Below are 20,256 nucleotides of genomic sequence, written 5' to 3' on the forward strand. Positions count from 1 at the left end.
TTGAAATTCGTGAAAATTAGTAAAATTGTGAATTTTCTGGAAACCAACGAATAAAATCCAGGGCCCCAAAATGAAACCTGTAAACATGGGGCCCCCGACTTGGAAGCTTGTCGGTCATCCCCCGGTGCGAGTGCCATGAAAAATTTTCATTTGTATTCGTTTTATCAACGAATAAAATCCAGGGCCCCCAAAAAATTACCCGGGACACCAATTCGCATACTTTTGGTGGGGCCCCAGACTGGCTTTATCTCGGGCTTCCACTGTTGCAAATTCTACAACAGGAAAGAATGAGATTCATCCAGGGCCCCCAAAATGAAACCTGTAAACATGGGCCCCGACTTGGAAGCTTGTCGGTCATCCCCCGGAGCGAGTGCCATGAAAAATTTTCATTTGTATTCGTTTTACCAACGAATAAAATCCAGGGCCCCAAAATGAAACCTGTAAACATGGGGCCCCCGACTTGGAAGCTTGTCGGTCATCCCCCGGTGCGAGTGCCATGAAAAATTTTCATTTGTATTCGTTTTACCAACGAATAAAATCCAGGGCCCCCAAAAAATTACCCGGGACACCAATTCGCATACTTTTGGTGGGGCCCCAGACTGGCTTTATCTCGGGCTTCCGCTGTTGCAAATTCTACAACAGAAAAGAATGAGATTCATCCAGGGCCCCCAAAATGAAACCTGTAAACATGGGCCCCCCGACTTGGAAGCTTGTCGGTCATCCCCCGGTGCGAGTGCCATGAAAAATTTTCATTTGTATTCGTTTTACCAACGAATAAAATCCAGGGCCCCAAAATGAAACCTGTAAACATGGGGCCCCCGACTTGGAAGCTTGTCGGTCATCCCCCGGTGCGAGTGCCATGAAAAATTTTCATTTGTATTCGTTTTACCAACGAATAAAATCCAGGGCCCCCAAAAAATTACCCGGGACACCAATTCGCATACTTTTGGTGGGGCCCCAGACTGGCTTTATCTCGGGCTTCCGCTGTTGCAAATTCTACAACAGAAAAGAATGAGATTCATCCAGGGCCCCCAAAATGAAACCTGTAAACATGGGGCCCCGACTTGGAAGCTTGTCGGTCATCCCCCGGAGCGAGTGCCATGAAAAATTTTCATTTGTATTCGTTTTACCAACGAATAAAATCCAGGACCCCCAACCAATTACCCGGGACACCAATTCGCATACTTTTGGTGGGGCCCCAGACTGGCTTTATCTCGGGCTTCGGCTGTTGCAAATTCTACAACAGAAAAGAATGAGATTCATCCAGGGCCCCCAAATTCCCGGGACACCAATTCGCTTACTTTTGGTGGGGCCCCAGACTGGATATATCTTTTGCTTCCGCTATCGAAATTTTTCAACGTTAAAGCGGCAAGAAAACAATGAGATCCATCAAGGGCCCCTGGAAATGAAAACTTTTTACTTATACGTGAAATCTTCCCCGGGTACCCCGACCCTGTGTTGGGAGCACTGCTGTTGTGTGTGTATATTATACATATGTATACCTCTCGGCATGGACCTCCCCCCCCCTCCACAAAGGAAGGGCTGACAGGGGCCACAACGATTCTTATCACTTTTTGATTTTTCACACTATAAATTAATCACAGAGGGGCCCCTGAAAAGCTGGTTTGGGGGCTCGAAATCTAAATTCCAGCCTAAGGGCTCTGCTGTAGGATGTAGGAGCCTCTTGGTACATGCACATAACATGGTCCCGATGGGTCAAATGGGTCCCGATATGTGAATATCGACCCAATATCGATATATGATATCATATCGATATATGAATGTGAATATCGATATATGTATCGAACCCACTTCCGTAACAGACTTCCGTCACTCGGTTGCTTAGCAACAGGCCCTTTTCGAGTTTGTTTGTGATTTTATATTATAGAATAGATATATATAAATAATATTCACACTTTTTTTAATATAATGAATCACAGATGGCGCTGTATTAAGACAATATCAGCATTCCATGTCTTTACTGTAGCTTGTTTCGATAATTTTACATATCTATTCTATAATATAAAATCACAAACAAACTCGAAAAGGGCCTGTTGCTAAGCAACCGAGTGACGGAAGTCTGTTACGGAAGTGGGTTCGATTCATATATCGATATTCACATTCATATATCGATATGATATCATATATCGATATTGGGTCGATATTCACATATCGGGACCCATTTGACCCATCGGGACCATGTTATGTGCATGTACCAAGAGGCTCCTACATCCTACAGCAGAGCCCTTAGGCTGGAATTTAGATTTCGAGCCCCCAAACCAGCTTTTCAGGGGCCCCTCTGTGATTAATTTATAGTGTGAAAAATCAAAAAGTGATAAGAATCGTTGTGGCCCCTGTCAGCCCTTCCTTTGTGGAGGGGGGGGGGAGGTCCATGCCGAGAGGTATATATATGTATAATATACACACACAACAGCAGTGCTCCCAACACAGGGTCGGGGTACCCGGGGAAGATTTCACGTATAAGTAAAAAGTTTTCATTTCCAGGGGCCCTTGATGGATCTCATTGTTTTCTTGCCGCTTTAACGTTGAAAAATTTCGATAGCGGAAGCAAAAGATATATCCAGTCTGGGGCCCCACCAAAAGTAAGCGAATTGGTGTCCCGGGAATTTGGGGGCCCTGGATGAATCTCATTCTTTTCTGTTGTAGAATTTGCAACAGCCGAAGCCCGAGATAAAGCCAGTCTGGGGCCCCACCAAAAGTATGCGAATTGGTGTCCCGGGTAATTGGTTGGGGGCCCTGGATTTTATTCGTTGGTAAAACGAATACAAATGAAAATTTTTCATGGCACTCGCTCCGGGGGATGACCGACAAGCTTCCAAGTCGGGGCCCATGTTTACAGGTTTCATTTTGGGGGCCCTGGATGAATCTCATTCTTTTCTGTTGTAGAATTTGCAACAGCGGAAGCCCGAGATAAAGCCAGTCTGGGGCCCCACCAAAAGTATGCGAATTGGTGTCCCGGGTAATTTTTTGGGGGCCCTGGATTTTATTCGTTGGTAAAACGAATACAAATGAAAATTTTTCATGGCACTCGCACCGGGGGATGACCGACAAGCTTCCAAGTCGGGGGCCCCATGTTTACAGGTTTCATTTTGGGGCCCTGGATTTTATTCGTTGGTAAAACGAATAAAAATGAAAATTTTTCATGGCACTCGCACCGGGGGATGACCGACAAGCTTCCAAGTCGGGGGGCCCCATGTTTACAGGTTTCATTTTGGGGGCCCTGGATGAATCTCATTCTTTTCTGTTGTAGAATTTGCCACAGCCGAAACCCGAGATATAGCCAGTCTGGGGCCCCACTAAAAATCTGCGTATTGTGTCCCCGCTACTGGATGTGGGGCCCTGGATTTTATTCGTTGTAAAATTGATAAAAATGAAAAATTCTCACAGGGGGGTGTCCGACAAGCTTGCAGGTCAGGGCTTCATGGAAATGTTGGCAGGTTGTAATTCGGTGCCCCTGAATGTATCTCATTGATTTTTGTGGTTTAACATTGTAAAATTTGCAACACATCGGTAGCCCAAGATATATCCAGTGTGGGGCCCCACTGAAATTCAGCGAATTGAATCTGGGGACCCCCATGGGGGAAGTTTCCTGGGGATACTTGATGAATCTCATTTGTTTTTTGTTGCTTTATTATTATTTTCATTAAAATTCGCTTCTTCAGTAGGCTGGTGCTTTCACACGTCCCTTTCCCCTTTTCCATAGCACGCTGATGAAGTGGGACGAAATAAACAAGATATGTCCGGGAGAGAAGTGGGGGGTGGGGGGTTGGCCGCCAAAGGCGGCAGGGGGGCAGAGCCCCCCTAGTATATTTATTTATTAATTATATATATATATTAATATTATATATAATTATATAGATATATGTTACGGTAAAACGCCGGAAAACGCTTGTAAACAAATACATTTCGGACTTTGACCACGCACTTTGGTAAATGCTGTGAGTTTTCTGATTTTTTATAAATTTTTAAATCTTAACATTCTTTAATCGCAGTGATCCTGATGCTAATTAAAATCATAATTAACTAATTACTCATTCAAACTCGTGAAAATTAGTGATGCGATTTATCTAACTTTTATAAATTCGAAAGATTGTCATTTATTAATCACATCGTTCCTGATGCTAACTAAAATCATAATTATTTAATTAATTAGTCATTGAAATTCGTGAAAATTAGTAAAATTGTGAATTTTCTGATATTTGTAAACTTGCCATCCTGATGCTAATTGTAATCATAATCGATTTACTAATTAGTCATTCATATTCGTGAAAATGATTAGAATTGCCAATTTAGTAGCATTATGTGTATCATGGGCCATACGTGAGATTCCTATTCGATAGTCGTAATTATCGTATTATGGTTTATAAGTTGGAAGAGATAGTTTTGATACTTGATTTCAAAATGAACAATAAAAGTTGATTGAGATTTCGTAGAAAAAAAGGGACATCTTCCAAAATGTCTGAGGATGGCCAAAACGACGTGAAAATACGGGATGTTCCGAGAAATACGAGACGTATGGTCATCCTTAATATATAGCAGCATAGTAGCATTAATTGAAAAATAATTTTAAAAGTGCAATAAATGTGGCGAAGGGCACTTTTGTGACAACCGTGGGAAATGCTATTGAAAATATAAATCAGCCTTTTTTTCATCTTTTCAGGGAAAGTAAAATGTTTGAAACAATTCGACGGGCTACCGATTCACGGCATATTATCAGTAGGATGACCACACGTCCCGTATTTTACGGGACATTCTCGTGCTTTCACGGAAATTTTATTGTCCCGACTTCATTTATGCAATTTTCATGTTCATTACAACGAAGCTAATTTGAATTTGAAAATTTTACTGAAACCGTAAATGAAGGTGATTTTTATAAATCGTAAAAAATAGTTTGATAATTACTACTATAATAATTATTAAATTCTCATCTCGCGTGTTTGCCCCATGCTCGGCATTTTTTCGGTTAAAACTTCACTATCCACTTTAGGAACTCGATTTTTTTCCCTCAAATTCTTTGGATATATTTATACAATTGAACGAGAGCTTTTACAATTTTAGTTGTTATTTGTTTTCGAATATTAACTTCAGCAACATGGAACCTTTTGCAAAAATAACCGAAATTTCGCCATATCTTGTGCCACGAAATTTCTTTTCAGCATTTCAATTCTAAAAAAAATTCTGCCAAAGCATCTAACACATCGGTGCTGAGTGAGAGAGAGACAATGTTTAAAGACACTTGAACAAGTGGTGTTTGAAAAAAATCTGACCTTTTCTTGTGAAAAGAGCATTTTAATGCAAAATATATGATGCATTTTAATGCAAAGTATATACAATGCCTTTCAGTTGTTTTTAAAAGAGTTCTTTATTTTTGTATTTTTATATTCTACAAGGGGGCGGGCGGGCCCCCGACCTCCCAAATGAAGGGCATGACTTGGGCTCTTCTAAAAATCTCAGCCTGGGGACCCGGCTTCAGGATATGGGATGCTGAAAGCGCCTCCCTTTTTCAAGCAATTGCTATTAATGTACCCGAAGTGGGTTTTCAAACCGGAATTTTTAAAGGGCATCTTCCAAATAGCTATAGTCTGTTTCAGGTTAACTTTGCAGTGCAGATAAAGGCAGAGAATGTATTCCTTCGCCGCAAAATATAGTTCCCATGTATCGGAGGCTTACGATGATCATTTATGCAGAATATTTCAATTTTTTGAATGATTGAAAAAAAAAAAAAGTGAGAAAATATCGTTCTGAACCGATCTTTATTCGTTTGAAATTTTTAAATTAGAAAAATATTGGTTACCATTATACGTAAAAAAGGATTTTTCTCAGTGAGATTGGCGTTAATCAGCTATACCTTACTGGGACTGCGCATCTATACATAGGTTGAATGGCTTTCGTTGTCATAGCAACGTGTGATGCGGTTTCCTCGTAGCTTCCCCTTTACTGAAAAGTTAACTTGAAGCGAACTATAGTATTATTATATACCACCCAGCCCAACCTCATCCTTGGCAATAGCTGAAATTGACAATGGTCGGTAGAGCCTGGGCGGTGCACGGTATGAAATGAGTTAATACTACATAGTTGCGAAAAATGTTCGATTAAAATTCGATTAATCGATCAAAAAATTTTTGATTAACCAGCTAAAAATTTTAATCGATTCCCAGCCTCAACAAAAAAAAAAAACCGATTTATCACATTTACCGTAACATTAACACTAGAATTGATTGTGATTCATTTAGAGTAAGAACTAAATCACTGTGTAACTTGTTGGTCGTCGTGCTTCATGGGAACTTTTGTTTTAAAGGCCCCGCAACGTCTGAAAGGTTGGAGACCTCCCCCCCCCCACCCCTTCGGGTGCCTGCGTTTGCCCTGCCTGAATGTGTCAATAGGGAAAATAAATTTCTGACATCTACAGACATAAATGATATCATTACTTTATTTAGGAAAAAAACATGTGAGAAAATTTAACACTAAAAATATATATCAAAGGAAGTGACGACGACATGAAACAATCATGGATACGTAAAACATGGGTTATTCTGAACAAATATATCGAATATTTAAATAAATTAAGTAGGGCGGTGGCCAATGTGTGTGGAGGGTCCAGCTCCATCATCATTGGCCGTCCAAACTATTCGGCCGACTTGAACTTCTTCTCGGGCCCAGAGAATCCCTCGATGGCCTTCGTGACGGCGTCAAGCACCTGCATGACGTTGTCCTGGGAGACGCCCGAGAACAGCGACCTCTTCTTGGCGGCGTACGTCAGAGGGCCCGGGGCGCTGTAGAAAGGCGGCAGCGGCCCCGAGAAGAGGCCCTGGAACAGAGGCAGGAAGAATGCCACCATCGCCGTGATCAGTGCGACCGGTAGGATCAGGCTCACGGCCGTGCCCAGGTTGAGCCTCGCGACCGCGTCCGTCTGCCTGGATGCCATGTCCGATTTCGCTCCTTGCTGCTGCTGTTGTTGATGCTGCTGCTGGTCGTAGTTGGCTGTTGCCGTCCCGACCACGAAGAACAGGGCCAATGAGGCGACGACCAGGAGTTTTCCAGTGTTGGGTGACATCGTTGATGGGAATGGACCTAGTCGGGATGGAAAAATTGATAGAGAAATTAATGACCTCGGAAGTCTATAAAGTTATTGCTTCCATGTATCTATGAGTTAATCCTGATGCAAACCACTCTACTGGGGCCCGCTAAGTGCTCTAAAACTGTGCCACATGTCACTCAAGGGATCTCCAAATGTGTCGCGGATCGCTTAAAAGTTCTGGAACTGCGTCGCGGGTCACTGAAGTGATCTGAAAATGAGCCACGGGCCGCTTAAATGCTTTGGAATTGTACCACGGGTTATTTACGCGATCTCTGTGAATGTGTTATTTAGGTAATTTTTACAAAATTAGGTTTCAGGGGGGAAAAATGGCTAAAACTTTGCTGACGTAATACTTGAACGGGCCCTATATAAAAAATATTGTTGCAGAAGTTTCAAAATTTCTTTAAAAATAGCATCGTAGATTGATTTGGGGCCGTTCAAGTATTAGGTCATCATCGATGGAGGGGGAGGGGATTTCCGATTTGCTCACTTTCGATCACGGGGGGGGGGAGTGTGGATGATGCTTACGTCATCAACCACCCTTTATGAAAATATGAAATATTTTTAACGACATCTTACTCGGTGCGCCTAAAACGAGAAAACTCTTCCGATAGTTTGTGTTTGTGGGCACTTGAAGTGACATCCCCCCCCCCCCCCACCAATTGATAAGTGCTCTACAGAGCCAATTTAGTGATCGCTAAATTTTTCGCGGATCCAAGTGATCTGGAAATGTGTCCGGGCCACGTAAGTTCTCTGTAACTGTGCCACGCATCACTCAAGTGATCCCTAATTATATTCCGCGGATCACTTAAATAATCTGAGAACGTGCCGCGGCTAACTTGAGTGATTTAGAACCGTACTGGGGGCCACTTAAGTGCTCTAAAACTACGTGACATGTCACTGAAGGGATCTCTAAATGTGTCACGGATCGCTTAAGTGTTCTGGAACTGTGTCCCGGGTCATTTAAGTGATCATTAAATCATTTAAGTGTTGATGTGACATCATGTGATATTGTTCACATCTGAAAATGTGCCACGGGCCGCTTAAATATTCTGGAATTGTACCACGGGACACTTAAGCGATCCGTAGATGTGCCGCTTAATTCATTTTTTTTTTACAAAATTAGGTTTGAAGAGGGCAGGCTGCATCAGATAACCCCCCGGGGCCATATTTGGTCCGCTGGCCAAGGTCCTTTATGCGATTTATCATTGTACGGCTTAGAGGGTGGGTCGCAATGAACTTATTAAAGATAAATTTTTGAGCTCATAGCCTTCGAATAACAGTGAAATTAACAGAAATCGATTATAATAACATATAAAGGTATTTTCTTCCAAAATTCCAATTAAAAGAAAATATTTTTTTGCATTAAAGAAAATAAAGTTTTGATTGCGGGAGGGGGCACGAGCCCCCCCCCCCTACGCCCCCTCCCCCTGTTACGTCTATGATCCCACTAATATGCGTTAGAATTCAGAGGGGCGGGCAGGGCTGATGACGAAATTTTGCTGACAATGGTCAAAAATGGCTAAAAATTTGCTTGCGTAATACTTGAACGGCCCCTTTATCGTAGTGGAGGATATCGTTGCATCGAGGATAGTTCAACATTACACTATAGGCCATAAAATTTAGTTATTTACCAGATTTGAAACAAAAAAAAACAAAAATATTGCTATAAATAAAGAGGATTTATCGTCATTTTGCTAGGCTTCACCGCATTTTTCGAAATTAATGAAAGAAGTGTTTTTTTTTAAATTTTGATGAAACTACAAAATAATGAAAACCTTATAATATTTATTAGGAGAAAGATTCTAGAATTAATGAAAAATTAAAACCGTCTTCAATAATTTCGTATCGCCCCCCCCCCTCCTCCCTCCCTGCGTTTAAATCCCCTCCCTGTCCCTATTGGCGCGCACCCGTTACAACGCCACCGTTCTTTGGATGCTATCGCAGTTTTTCTAGTGAGCCTCTTACTTCTTTTTCAAATACAAATACAACGCCACAACAGGCAAATTCCCCAACGAAGTGGCTGACTTAAGAACATCATGGATCCCCGAGTCATTTTTTGGAGGCCCTACCTACACCACACATGCACCCCCCCCCCCCGCGGAACCCCCCCCCCCCAATGAGCGGGAATGTGCGTGTACGTGTAGTGAAACCTGACGTGAAGTTTTTTTTTGTTTCTCTGTAATGCTTGTCATGTGTAGTGCTGCCATCTGCCACCAGTTTTTCTAACTATGAGTGAAGTGTTATGATTGAATGATTTATCGTTGTAGGACTGTTGCGCTCTGTGGCGAGACTTTTTAACGGGGAGATCGGCTCGCATTTGCGCCTTGAAGCTGGCAACCACAGAAAAACAACTTCAGCCGACCGCCACTGTGGGGTTCGAACCCGGATCCTCGCAAGGCCGTCACTATAACCACTCGACCACCACAGCGGCAATGTTGTTATAGTACTTTTTGCAAAACAAAATGTTGAAACTCTATTCGGACACTCCCTGAAATATTGAATTCTCCTTCATTTTCTATTTTCTTATGAAATCGCCAATTTCGGACTTTAACAGTGACATGTACAGTTGAACTTGGTTGTAACACGACCTCAGTTATAACGTGATTAATTGTCGGTTGCGACTAATTCTCATAGAGAGTAATTTTAACGAACTTCACTTATAACGTCAATTAAAACGTAGCGATCTTGAACATAAAGACCGTTTTTTCACAAGAAGGGTGATAATATGGCACTTATACGAGAAATTTCGTAATTTTGCTCTTGAGTTTTTTTTTCCTCATTAAAAAGGTCTTTTTTTTTTTTTTTCAACACAGCTTGCTTCAATTCATAACCTTTACTAAAGTAGGGGATGTATCATAGGTGCCGAAACGTAGGGGCTGAGGCCAATTGAGTCCCCCCCCCCGCCCGCCCGCCTCCAATAGTTTCTGAAAAAACAATGCAATGCAACTTCGACAGACAGACCAGTCACGACCCAGGCTCTGTCCCTCCCGGGATAAAAAAAAAGTGAGGCCAACAGCACGCGGTGTTCCCAGGTGGTCACCCCTCCCAAGTACTAACCGCGCCCGATGCTGCTTAACGTCGGTGATCGGACGAGAACCGGTGTTTTCAGCAAAGTATGGCCGTTAGCAATGCACCTTCCCGCTCCTGCGTACGCGCTTCGATTGAGATTGATCACTATCGATGTGAGATTTGAATAAATATTTGCAATCGATGTGAGATTTGAATAAATATTTGCAATCGATGTGAGGTTTAGATAAATATTTGCAATCGATGTGAGGTTTAGATAAATATTTGCAATCGATGTCAGATTTGAATAAATATTTGCAATCGATGCCAGATTAAGATAAATATTTGCAATCGATGTCAGATTTGAATAAATATTTGCAATCGATGCCAGATTAAGATAAATATTTGCAATCGATGTCAGATTTGAATAAATATTTGCAATCGATATGAGATTTAGATAAATATTTGCAATCGATGTCAGATTTGAATAAATATTTGCAATCGATGCCAGATTAAGATAAATATTTGCAATCAATTTTGTGAGATTTAGATAAATATTTGCAATCGATGTCAGATTTAGATAAGAAACTTGCAATCGATTTTGTGAGATTTAGATAAATATTTGAAATCGATGTGAGATTCAGATAAGAAACTTGCAATTGATATGAGATTTAGATAAACTACTTGCAATCGATGTGAGATTTAGATAAGAAACTTACAATTGATATGAGAGTTGGATATTCCAAGAAACATGCAATTTATATTAGATTTAAATGAAAAACTTGCAATCAATATGAGATTTAGATAAGGAAACATGCAATTGATATAAGGTTTAAATAAGAAGCTTACAACTGATATGAGATTTAGATACTCCAAGAAACATGCAATTTATATGAGATTGAGATAAGAAACTTGCGATGATGATGATGCAAAATGATGAAACGTGAAAAGTCTAGCTTGGGGCCCTTCCAAAGATCTCGGCACGGGAGGGCGCTGTTGCAGGATGTGGGTACACTCAAATAATCCAATAAAATCTTATTTGATATCAGGTTCGATTCTTCACGGAGCTCACAATCGAAATGAGAAACTCCTGTTTGATATAGGAGTTGAGTCACCATAAACACTCTTGTTCAACATCATTTTTGGGTGCTAGAGAAACCTGTAATTGATATGAGTTTGAGATAATTCAAGACACTCAAGTTTGATATGAGATTGAGACACCTCAAAAAACTTATTTTCAAATATGCAAGGTATATGTAATACCTCCAAAAACTTAATTCCCTGTCAGGTTTGAGTCTTTGGGGAAATTTCAATGGACATGAGAAACTGGCGTTAAATACGAATTGAATTGTTGAATCGTTGAGGAAATTTTAGTTCGACGTAAGTTTTGGGTGCTATAAAAATTTGCACGAGTTCATATTCACTTCAACATCAGATTTGAATCTTTGGGGAAACTCGCAATTGATATGAGAAACTTGCGTTTGATACGAGTGTCGGATAACTAAGGAAACTCCAAACATTATTTTCAGATTTTAGAGAAATTAGCAATTGATATGAGATCTAGATATTCTCTTAGAAACTTGCAGCTGATATGGGATTTAGATGCTCGAAGAAACCTATGTTCCGTATGAGATTTGAATCCTTCAGAGACTTACTTTCAGTATGAGATTTAGATAATCCAAGGCAGCCTCACGTTTAATATTAAATCAAGGTACCCCAAGAAACGTATGTTTTTCAATGTAAGAATTAAAGAAAGTGGCGTTAGATACCAGGTTTGAATCTTTCGGAAGCACGCAATCGATATGAAAACTGAATACACATACGGGAAAAGCGTTCGATATCAAGTTTCGCTCTTTAAGAAATTTACATCCGACATGAGAATGGGATAATTGAAAAAACCGCGTTCGATATCAGATTCGGATTCAACTGAGAAATTCATTAATCATATGAATTCGGAGCATTTGGGATATTTATTTTGCATCTAGGATTTAGATTCTGAGGTTCAAATTTGAAACTGATTTGAGATAACGGCAGATAAAATGGACTACATCCGACCTGAATGGACCCAGAGAATAATGTTGATAACAATGGGGAACAAAATTTTTGTAGCATTTATACAAGCACTTGATCTTACCTAATTCGCGAATATACTCTGATTTAAAATCTGAATTTAGCTTTTTCCCGTAAGCTCTAGATTTTTTTCAAAATAGCATCTTTAGGTTTTTTTTTTCTGAATTTATTTTTTTTCTGACACTTTGCAGGCAAGAATTCGCTCTTATAACTCTTGCGTTTGTGGACTTTATGAGGGCAATCTCGTTTGATGCTTCAGCGGTAGTCCGTCATCATACATCATATCTTTGTCCCAGCGGCCTTGGTAGCGTTCTCTAATCGTCTTGAAATCTTTATGAAAACGCTGTCCCTATTCATCACTCTCAACCCCAAGATTCTTGGGGAATTGATCAAGGTGACTAAACACGAAATGAAGCTTTACACTAATGTTGCACCAAAGCTCACGAAAAGCTAACAACGTTCTAGTTACCAAAATAAACTTTTCTAGAGGAATTAAATAGATTCTTTTCCCGTAGTCTGAAGGCTAATACCTCAGCTGCTTTTCTGGTTCCAAATCACAGACTAGGTCATTCGATTCTTCTTCACTGAACTGCTGAGGGGCTGATGAATTCTCGCTATCAGAAAATGTGGAGTCTTGAGATGTTGAAATCATTTGGATATCTCGAATACACGTCACACATTTGCTAATCTTGTTCAGGTCTTCATCTTCAGATGTGCCAAAACCATTAAACACGGGAATTGGGAGTTGCTCCGAGTGTGGAATCGATCGAATAACGGATGCAATATCAGGGTAGGAGATACTGTGTGCTGACCAGGCAAAAATAGCAATTAGTTATGTGATCTGTGGGTTCCCAAACCATGGGAATTCCTAGGCAAACCCTTTCATTTTCCATTTTGTCCAGTCACGAATCATTTCCTCGTAATTATGACATACAATATCGGGGAAAGAGGCCCATTCCTTGTCTTAGTCCCCAAGTTGAATTTCAAAATAGGCTTTATAATCACACTTCACATGAAATATTGCGCCTTTGACGAACAAGTGTGTAACAACCACATATATAACAGATTGCATTAGGGTCATTTGAACATCAACATTTGCTTGAAGAAGCCATGAATCAGATCTGTGAAACGAACTCCACAAAATGCACATAAAACTGATGCTAAAGACTGATAAATTGATACACCAGTGAATCTACATAATAATAAAACTAAACTGCAACAACTGCGCTAGTGTAGGTTGTTAGTCGATACCCCGGGGGAACCTTCGGCCTTGTATCAGTATATAATATCAAACTGCATTAAAAACTAGAGCTTGCAGAGAGAAATCCATTTCAGATTTGAAACCAGCGATAAGAAAAGAACTTAGATCAGTGGTTCTCAACCTTTGGAAGTCCGCGGGCCCGGTAAATTTCTTTTGTGTGAGTGAAAGGTCTGGTCTACACACAACTTACGAGAAATTCATGGGAAAAATGAAACTGCGAATCACTCACGGCCCAGTGTGACTAATGTTAGGGCCCGGTACTGGGTAAGAAACACTCTCACCTGGATCAGTTGAGAAATCTCATGTTAACGGAAAACACGAAAAAAATATGTGTCCCAGTGTAATTTGTCCCGACACCAACAAGAATCATCTGGAAGTAGCCGTCCAACTAAGACCGGGGGGGGTCTTCAACCTTTTAGACAACGTGTGCCAAATTGGAATTGCTCTCGGGACCCGCGGGACACTCACTCATATACTGAGGTACTTATAATTTTAAGAATAATTCTCAGGGCTTATACTCATGTAATTCACAATAATATATCAATTGAAGGGGGACCGATGGGATCTCGAGTTAAACCGGAGCTAAAACAATTGAAGACTTTCATTTATTATGAAATTATTCCTTTTATTAATTATCAGTTTTTGATTAGTTTTTAAATCATTTTTTCCTCTTTTTTTTCTGGAATTATTTCTTTCATTCATTCCGAATTTTAAGAATGAATTTAGTATTTTTGAATGAATTTTGAATGAATTTAGTATTTTTGAATGAATTTTGAATGAATTTAGTATTTTTGAATGAATTTAGTATTTTTGAATGAATTTAGTATTTTTGAATGAATTTTGAATGAATTTAGTATTTTTGAATGAATTTTAAGAATGAATTTTGTATTTTTGAATGAATTTTGAATGAATTTAGTATTTTTGAATGAATTTTGAATGAATTTAGTATTTTTGAATGAATTTTAAGAATGAATTTTGTATTTTTGAATGAATTTTAAGAATGAATTTTGTATTTTTGAATGAATTTTAAGAATGAATTTAGTATTTTTGAATGAATTTTGAATGAATTTAGTATTTTTGAATGAATTTTAAGAATGAATTTTGTATTTTTGAATGAATTTTAAGAATGAATTTTGTATTTTTGAATGAATTTTAAGAATGAATTTTGTATTTTTGAATGAATTTTAAGAATGAATTTTGTATTTTTGAATGAATTTTGAATGAATTTAGTATTTTTGAATGAATTTTGAATGAATTTAGTATTTTTGAATGAATTTTGAATGAATTTAGTATTTTTCAATGAATTTTGAATGAATTTAGTATTTTTGAATGAATTTTGAATGAATTTAGTATTTTTGAATGAATTTTGAATGAATTTAGTATTTTTGAATGAATTTTGAATGAATTTTGTATTTTTGAATGAATTTTGAATGAATTTAGTATTTTTGAATGAATTTTGAATGAATTTAGTATTTTTGAATGAATTTTAAGAATGAATTTTGTATTTTTGAATGAATTTTAAGAATGAATTTTGTATTTTTGAATGAATTTTAAGAATGAATTTAGTATTTTTGAATGAATTTTGAATGAATTTAGTATTTTTGAATGAATTTTGAATGAATTTTGTATTTTTGAATGAATTTTAAGAATGAATTTTGTATTTTTGAATGAATTTTAAGAATGAATTTTGTATTTTTGAATGAATTTTAAGAATGAATTTTGTATTTTTGAATGAATTTTGAATGAATTTAGTATTTTTGAATGAATTTTGAATGAATTTAGTATTTTTGAATGAATTTTAAGAATGAATTTAGTATTTTTGAATGAATTTTGAATGAATTATTAATTTCAATATATTCTGGAATTATTTCTTTCATTTATTATGAATTTTCATCAATTCTGGAATTATCTCTTGCATTTATTATGGAATTATTTCTTTTATTTATTCATAATTTTTTTTTCGGAATTATTTTTCCCATTCATTCTGGATTTTCATCAAATTTGTTCCGGAATTATTTCCCCCATCAATTCCGGAATAATTTCTCCCATTAATTCTAAAAAAAATATTTCTTTTTTCATTAATTAACGCTAAAACCATTTCTTTCTTCAATTCCGAAGTTATTTCTTTCATTAATTTTAGATCTAATAGTCTAAGGCTGGTATCACACTATGAAACTTTGATAAAAATTCTTTTATAAAACTTGAAAAATGTAACCAATAAACACATCCGCTACATTCGAGCGAACTTGACTGATCAGCCTATTGGTTGCATTTTTCAAGTTTTATAAAACGAACTTTTAGAAAACTTTTACAGTGTAATCCCGGCCTTATAAATGTTTTGAACCATTTCCTAAAGTTGACCAGTCAACGAGCCACGACGCAAAGCTCCGAGCCCCGCATGTGGCCCGTGGTTCCATGCGTTCAAGATCCCCCTGATCCAAGACATAGAATCAATCCCATTACATGCAATTTAGTGAATTTCCCAACACGAAACATGAAAATTACCCATAACATTCCAAAAAAAACCACTAAAATTGAGCTTACCTCGATGGATATTATAGCCAAGGAAAAAGTCAAGTGTTTAATTCCGACTCTTCGCCAAGAGTTGACAAGTTTTCCCCTTAACGACAAGTGTTGATGTTCCTAAACGTTTCGTCGCATTATATATACACACACAAGAACACACATGAGGAGTCGTTGGAGTTCTAATTATTCCAAAGATGAGGCGAAGAACGAAATTAGCCGACGACATGGGAGTTTAAGTTAAAAGAGAAAAGGAACTTATATTCCGGGTGGGGGTCTTCGACCTAAAAAAGATTCACTGACACATTTGACCCTTCAACCGTTAGTGTCATGGCGGATGCTTTTGGATCCGATCCGCCACAGGTGTGTCACATTTTAGTGTGTGTGTGTGTGTTTTTGTTTTTGGAGATTTGGAGGCTCAGTAAGTAAGTTAAAGGCGTGACCATTGGGAACAAGGCGAAACAAAGCGGGGACCCATGTAATTAAGGATAGGAATTCCGAATGAATCGAAAATACGGGGTTGTTAATCACTCGTTGAACTTGCGCTAGATTCTCATCCGATGAGATAGGTCGGTGGGTTAAATCGAAGGTGTCCCGAGAGTCTGTTCTTGTTTTCTCCTCCATCATCACGTTTTGTTGAACTTGACAACGGGTTCTTGTGTTTGACAATTAACGCACACACACACCCCCCCCCTTCCTTCGTGTAGTTCGAGTTGTTGTTGTTGTTGAAAAATTCCGCGAGGTGTCTTTGTCTTTATTTGTACAATGGTGTGTACCGACACCCAGTCACTGTTTCCGAATAGGAATTGAATGCATATTGTATTGGATATCGGAACTGTGTCTCTGTGTCAAGATCCTCGAGAGAATTGATTTCAGGGGTGTGTGTGTTGTAAGAGCCGAGCCAAGCGGATGTTGCTACGAGATTCGCCGACACGAAGAAAACATTGGGAGGGCTGAAGGTCTCTGGTCGTCCCGTCCCGTATATACGGGACTCAATCGTGCACTCGGGAGAGGAAAGGTGCATTGTGAATAGTTTTTTTTTTCCTTCCAGAAATTATTGGTAGTGGGCTCAGCCCCTAGGTTCCGACGTCTATGGTTGCTACCTTAATCTTTTGCCTGGTACTTTGTCTTTCAGAAGTATGAAGACAAAATCACAATTTCTATTTCAGCTGTTCATCAATACAGTACAGATAATACAGGTATTGAATTTGAAAATAAATCAGTAAATTTCACGCATACCGATTTTTTTCGAGAGGTAACCCCCTTCATTGGCATCCATCACCTTTTACTTTAGCGTCTATAGCTGCGCAATGTCTTTGCTGTAAACAACTGGGTCCTTCGATTCGAAGATACCCAATGACTGCTTGTGGTGTTTAATTTCTGAAGGATTTTTTAGTGGAACGTGGAACGTTTCCTAGGAATGAACGCTGTTATAATCTGCTCGAGCACGGTGGATGACACAGTGGTTCCTGTGGCATCGCCGGCAACATGCGGCAAAGCAATGTCGCGAATCAGCAGGACACCCTTGCGATTAACCAATTCTAACCGGCTGCAACTGCTTTATGGAATGTGGTACAAGCTCAACTACTAAGATTACAGATTCGCAGTGGTGGTTTGCCTCTCTGCGATAACATGGGAATCTTAATGGGTTCGCACTTGGAACCCGAAATGCAGATTCCGATAGAGATAATCGAGACGAGGATTTCGGTATGTACCATAGGGGAAGGGGGGCATCACGGAATATAGCATCATGGTCTAATTATGAATATGATATGATTCAGTAGTTCTCAAGCTGGGGTTATATGCCTCCCCCCTCCCTGTGGTTCTTTGATATTCTGAGGGGGAGCACGAGTTGAAACAACGCGGAATGGGCTTAACCAATACGGTGGGGGGGGGGGAGCATCTCAGTATATGGCTATGGAGTTTAATATTCATGGGGAGCCTACAGGATGAGATTTGTGCTCCCAAGTCCTGGTCCCGGGTTCAAACCCGGAGAAGAATATTATAAGATATCCCCCCCCCCAACAAGCTTGAGGTAACCACCGGTAGATGGCACCTTCATTTCCATCCAAACTCATAAATGGCGGTAAATTGCTGTCGGATGAGAGAGATTTGTTACTATGATTTAAAAAAAAAATACAATGGAACTTCGGTTAAAACGAGCTCAATTCATTCCGCCAACGTACTCGTTATCCAAATCAAACTTCCCCATAGAAAATAATATAAACTCGGATAATTCGTTCCACAAATCACAAAAAATGACTAATAGAGAACGACATTCAATCAGTAATTAAACAATAATAATAATTATTATATATAACGCAATAAAATATACATAAATAAACATACAATACGATAAAGTTTACAACTTTCTCTAAACGACGAGGGGGAGAGAGCTGCTGCGGAGCCCCTGAGAAGTGCACACGGAGCCCCAAGAGCTCCGCGGAGCACCGGTTGAGAACCGCTGGTTTAGACCACAGTTTCCCAACGTTTTTGTTACATCTCCCCCTTCTTCAGAATTTTTTTTCCTCCCATCGCCCCCCAACGCAATATAACCCATAGGATCCGATGTTGTACCCGTAGCTTCTACCATCCCCTGGAACATTCTATCGCCCCCCCCCCCTCAGAGGAGGCGTTAACGCCCGCGTTGGGAATCACTGGTTTAGAACGACTGACAGACTCATTATTCACAGACCGTTCCATGCGTATGTAGTGATTTTTGTGATTTGTTTTTGTTAATTAAATAAATTGAATAGATTTTATCATCGTCAATCACTGCAACTGGTGATTGTGCAGAGGACAGGCAAAGTTGTAGTGATTGACGATGATAAAATCTATCCAATTTATTTAATTAACAAAAACAAAACACAAAAATCACTACATACGCATGGAACGGACATACACACGCGCAACAACATGTGACACCTCCACCAAAAACACCGAGCGTCATCTCCAGACGGCTTTGACTTCTCCACCAACCACAAGGAAAAATATATGTAATATCCGGACGGCTTTGACCGATTCCCCCCCACACTTGATTTGATTCTTTTTTAGGATTTCTGGGAAATGGGAAATTGCAGTGTTCGTTGGAGAGATCGCACATTGCTACAGCATCATATATGCGTGGTTTTGCACAGATTTCCCACATCCCACAAATATCATTTTATGTGAGCGACTTCTTACTTCTCTCTTCCTCAGATAAGATACCGTCCATGCTTGCTAGTACGTGAAAAAGAGATCTATCACTTCATCTACCGTCAACACTTCTAGACATTTTTCACCAGTAGTTCTTGAATGCCATCCTCATGCACCTCCATCCAGTCCACGGTCTTCCCCAAGCGCAAAATCCCTTCGACAAGTAGTGGCTCTTGTTCATGAGCTTGCCCCCTCAAAATCACGTTAAATCTTCCAAGCAGGATTTAAAAAAAAAAAACTTCAAGTGCACCATGGGCGGAGATACGGGGGGGGGGGCGTGGGAGGGGCATTGCCCCCCAGCGTCAAAGGTGGAGTCGATGGATCTAATGTATATATGTATATATGAGCTGACATCATCATCATCATCGTGCCCCCCCCCCCAGACTTCCAAGTCAATTTCCGCCTATGAAGTGCACATACGTGTATCGCTGCTATCTCTAGTTTCGTTATCATAAATATTCGCACTCGCACGTGTGTTAAATTTCCGACTGAGGTACGCTTACCGGAGACCTGCAGGGGAGAATATTACCCACAATTCCACAGAACGCGTGTGTGGGCGAGAGCAAAAAAAAAAAAAAAAAAAAAAAAAAACCACCAGCTCAGTTGTGATAACGTGGAAATTAATATATATATATATAAAAACCGCAAAATTTTTTGCTCGTAATGCGAACCATCGCTCGTTAACCGAGCCAGAATTCAGAATTCGTTCGAAATTTTTTGATCGTTATGTGAATTGCTCGTTCGTTAATCGATGTTCTAAAGCCGGGTTTTCCTAGGAGTAGAATTTCTGCGCCGGGTGCAGCGTGAAAGCGCTGATTGGTTAAAAACCGGAAATACAAGTTTTTTGACCAATCAGCGTTTTTTCACGCTGCGCGCGCTGTAGAAACCTGCTCCTACGAAAACCCGGCTTAACGAAGATAATTCGTTCCGGAATCACGTTCGTTAGCTGAAATAGGATTTCCCATGGGTTTCTATGGAGGGCCATTTAATTCGTTATAGGGATGGCCTAAAAACCTAAAGTTAACTTTTTTAAAAAAAAGAAGACAAAAATTGATCGAGGGCTGAAATGAGCAGCTTCAAAATTGAATAAATTAGAATT

At 39.4% G+C, this 20,256-nt stretch overlaps 1 protein-coding gene and 1 non-coding gene across 3 annotated transcripts; both read right to left on the reverse strand.

The window, feature by feature from the left end:
* Window positions 1-6,433: 6,433 nt before the first annotated feature.
* On the reverse strand, window positions 6,434-16,091 carry LOC149068088 (uncharacterized). Of its 2 annotated transcripts, none has more exons than XM_089251700.1 (2): window positions 15,984-16,091; window positions 6,434-7,092 (listed from the first exon to the last, which is right to left on the reverse strand). In XM_089251700.1, the coding sequence occupies exon 2, from the start codon at window positions 7,073-7,075 to the stop codon at window positions 6,647-6,649; it is 429 nt and encodes a 142-aa protein (XP_089107826.1). In that variant the 5' UTR covers window positions 7,076-7,092; window positions 15,984-16,091; the 3' UTR covers window positions 6,434-6,646. The 2 variants fall into 2 exon arrangements, with proteins under 2 accessions (XP_089107826.1, XP_089107825.1); XM_089251699.1 differs by lacking the exon at window positions 15,984-16,091 and adding an exon at window positions 10,958-11,259.
* On the reverse strand, window positions 10,110-10,229 carry LOC149068089 (5S ribosomal RNA). Its single transcript, XR_016195255.1, has one exon. It is a non-coding gene; the product is annotated as a 5S ribosomal RNA (ribosomal RNA).
* Window positions 16,092-20,256: the final 4,165 nt, after the last annotated feature.

The sequence above is a fragment of the Pholcus phalangioides genome, unplaced genomic scaffold (assembly GCF_987345545.1).
Source record: "Pholcus phalangioides strain wild (caught in Gottingen) unplaced genomic scaffold, Ppha-v1.0 ptg000027l_1, whole genome shotgun sequence".
Classification (NCBI taxonomy): Eukaryota; Metazoa; Arthropoda; class Arachnida; order Araneae; family Pholcidae; genus Pholcus; species Pholcus phalangioides.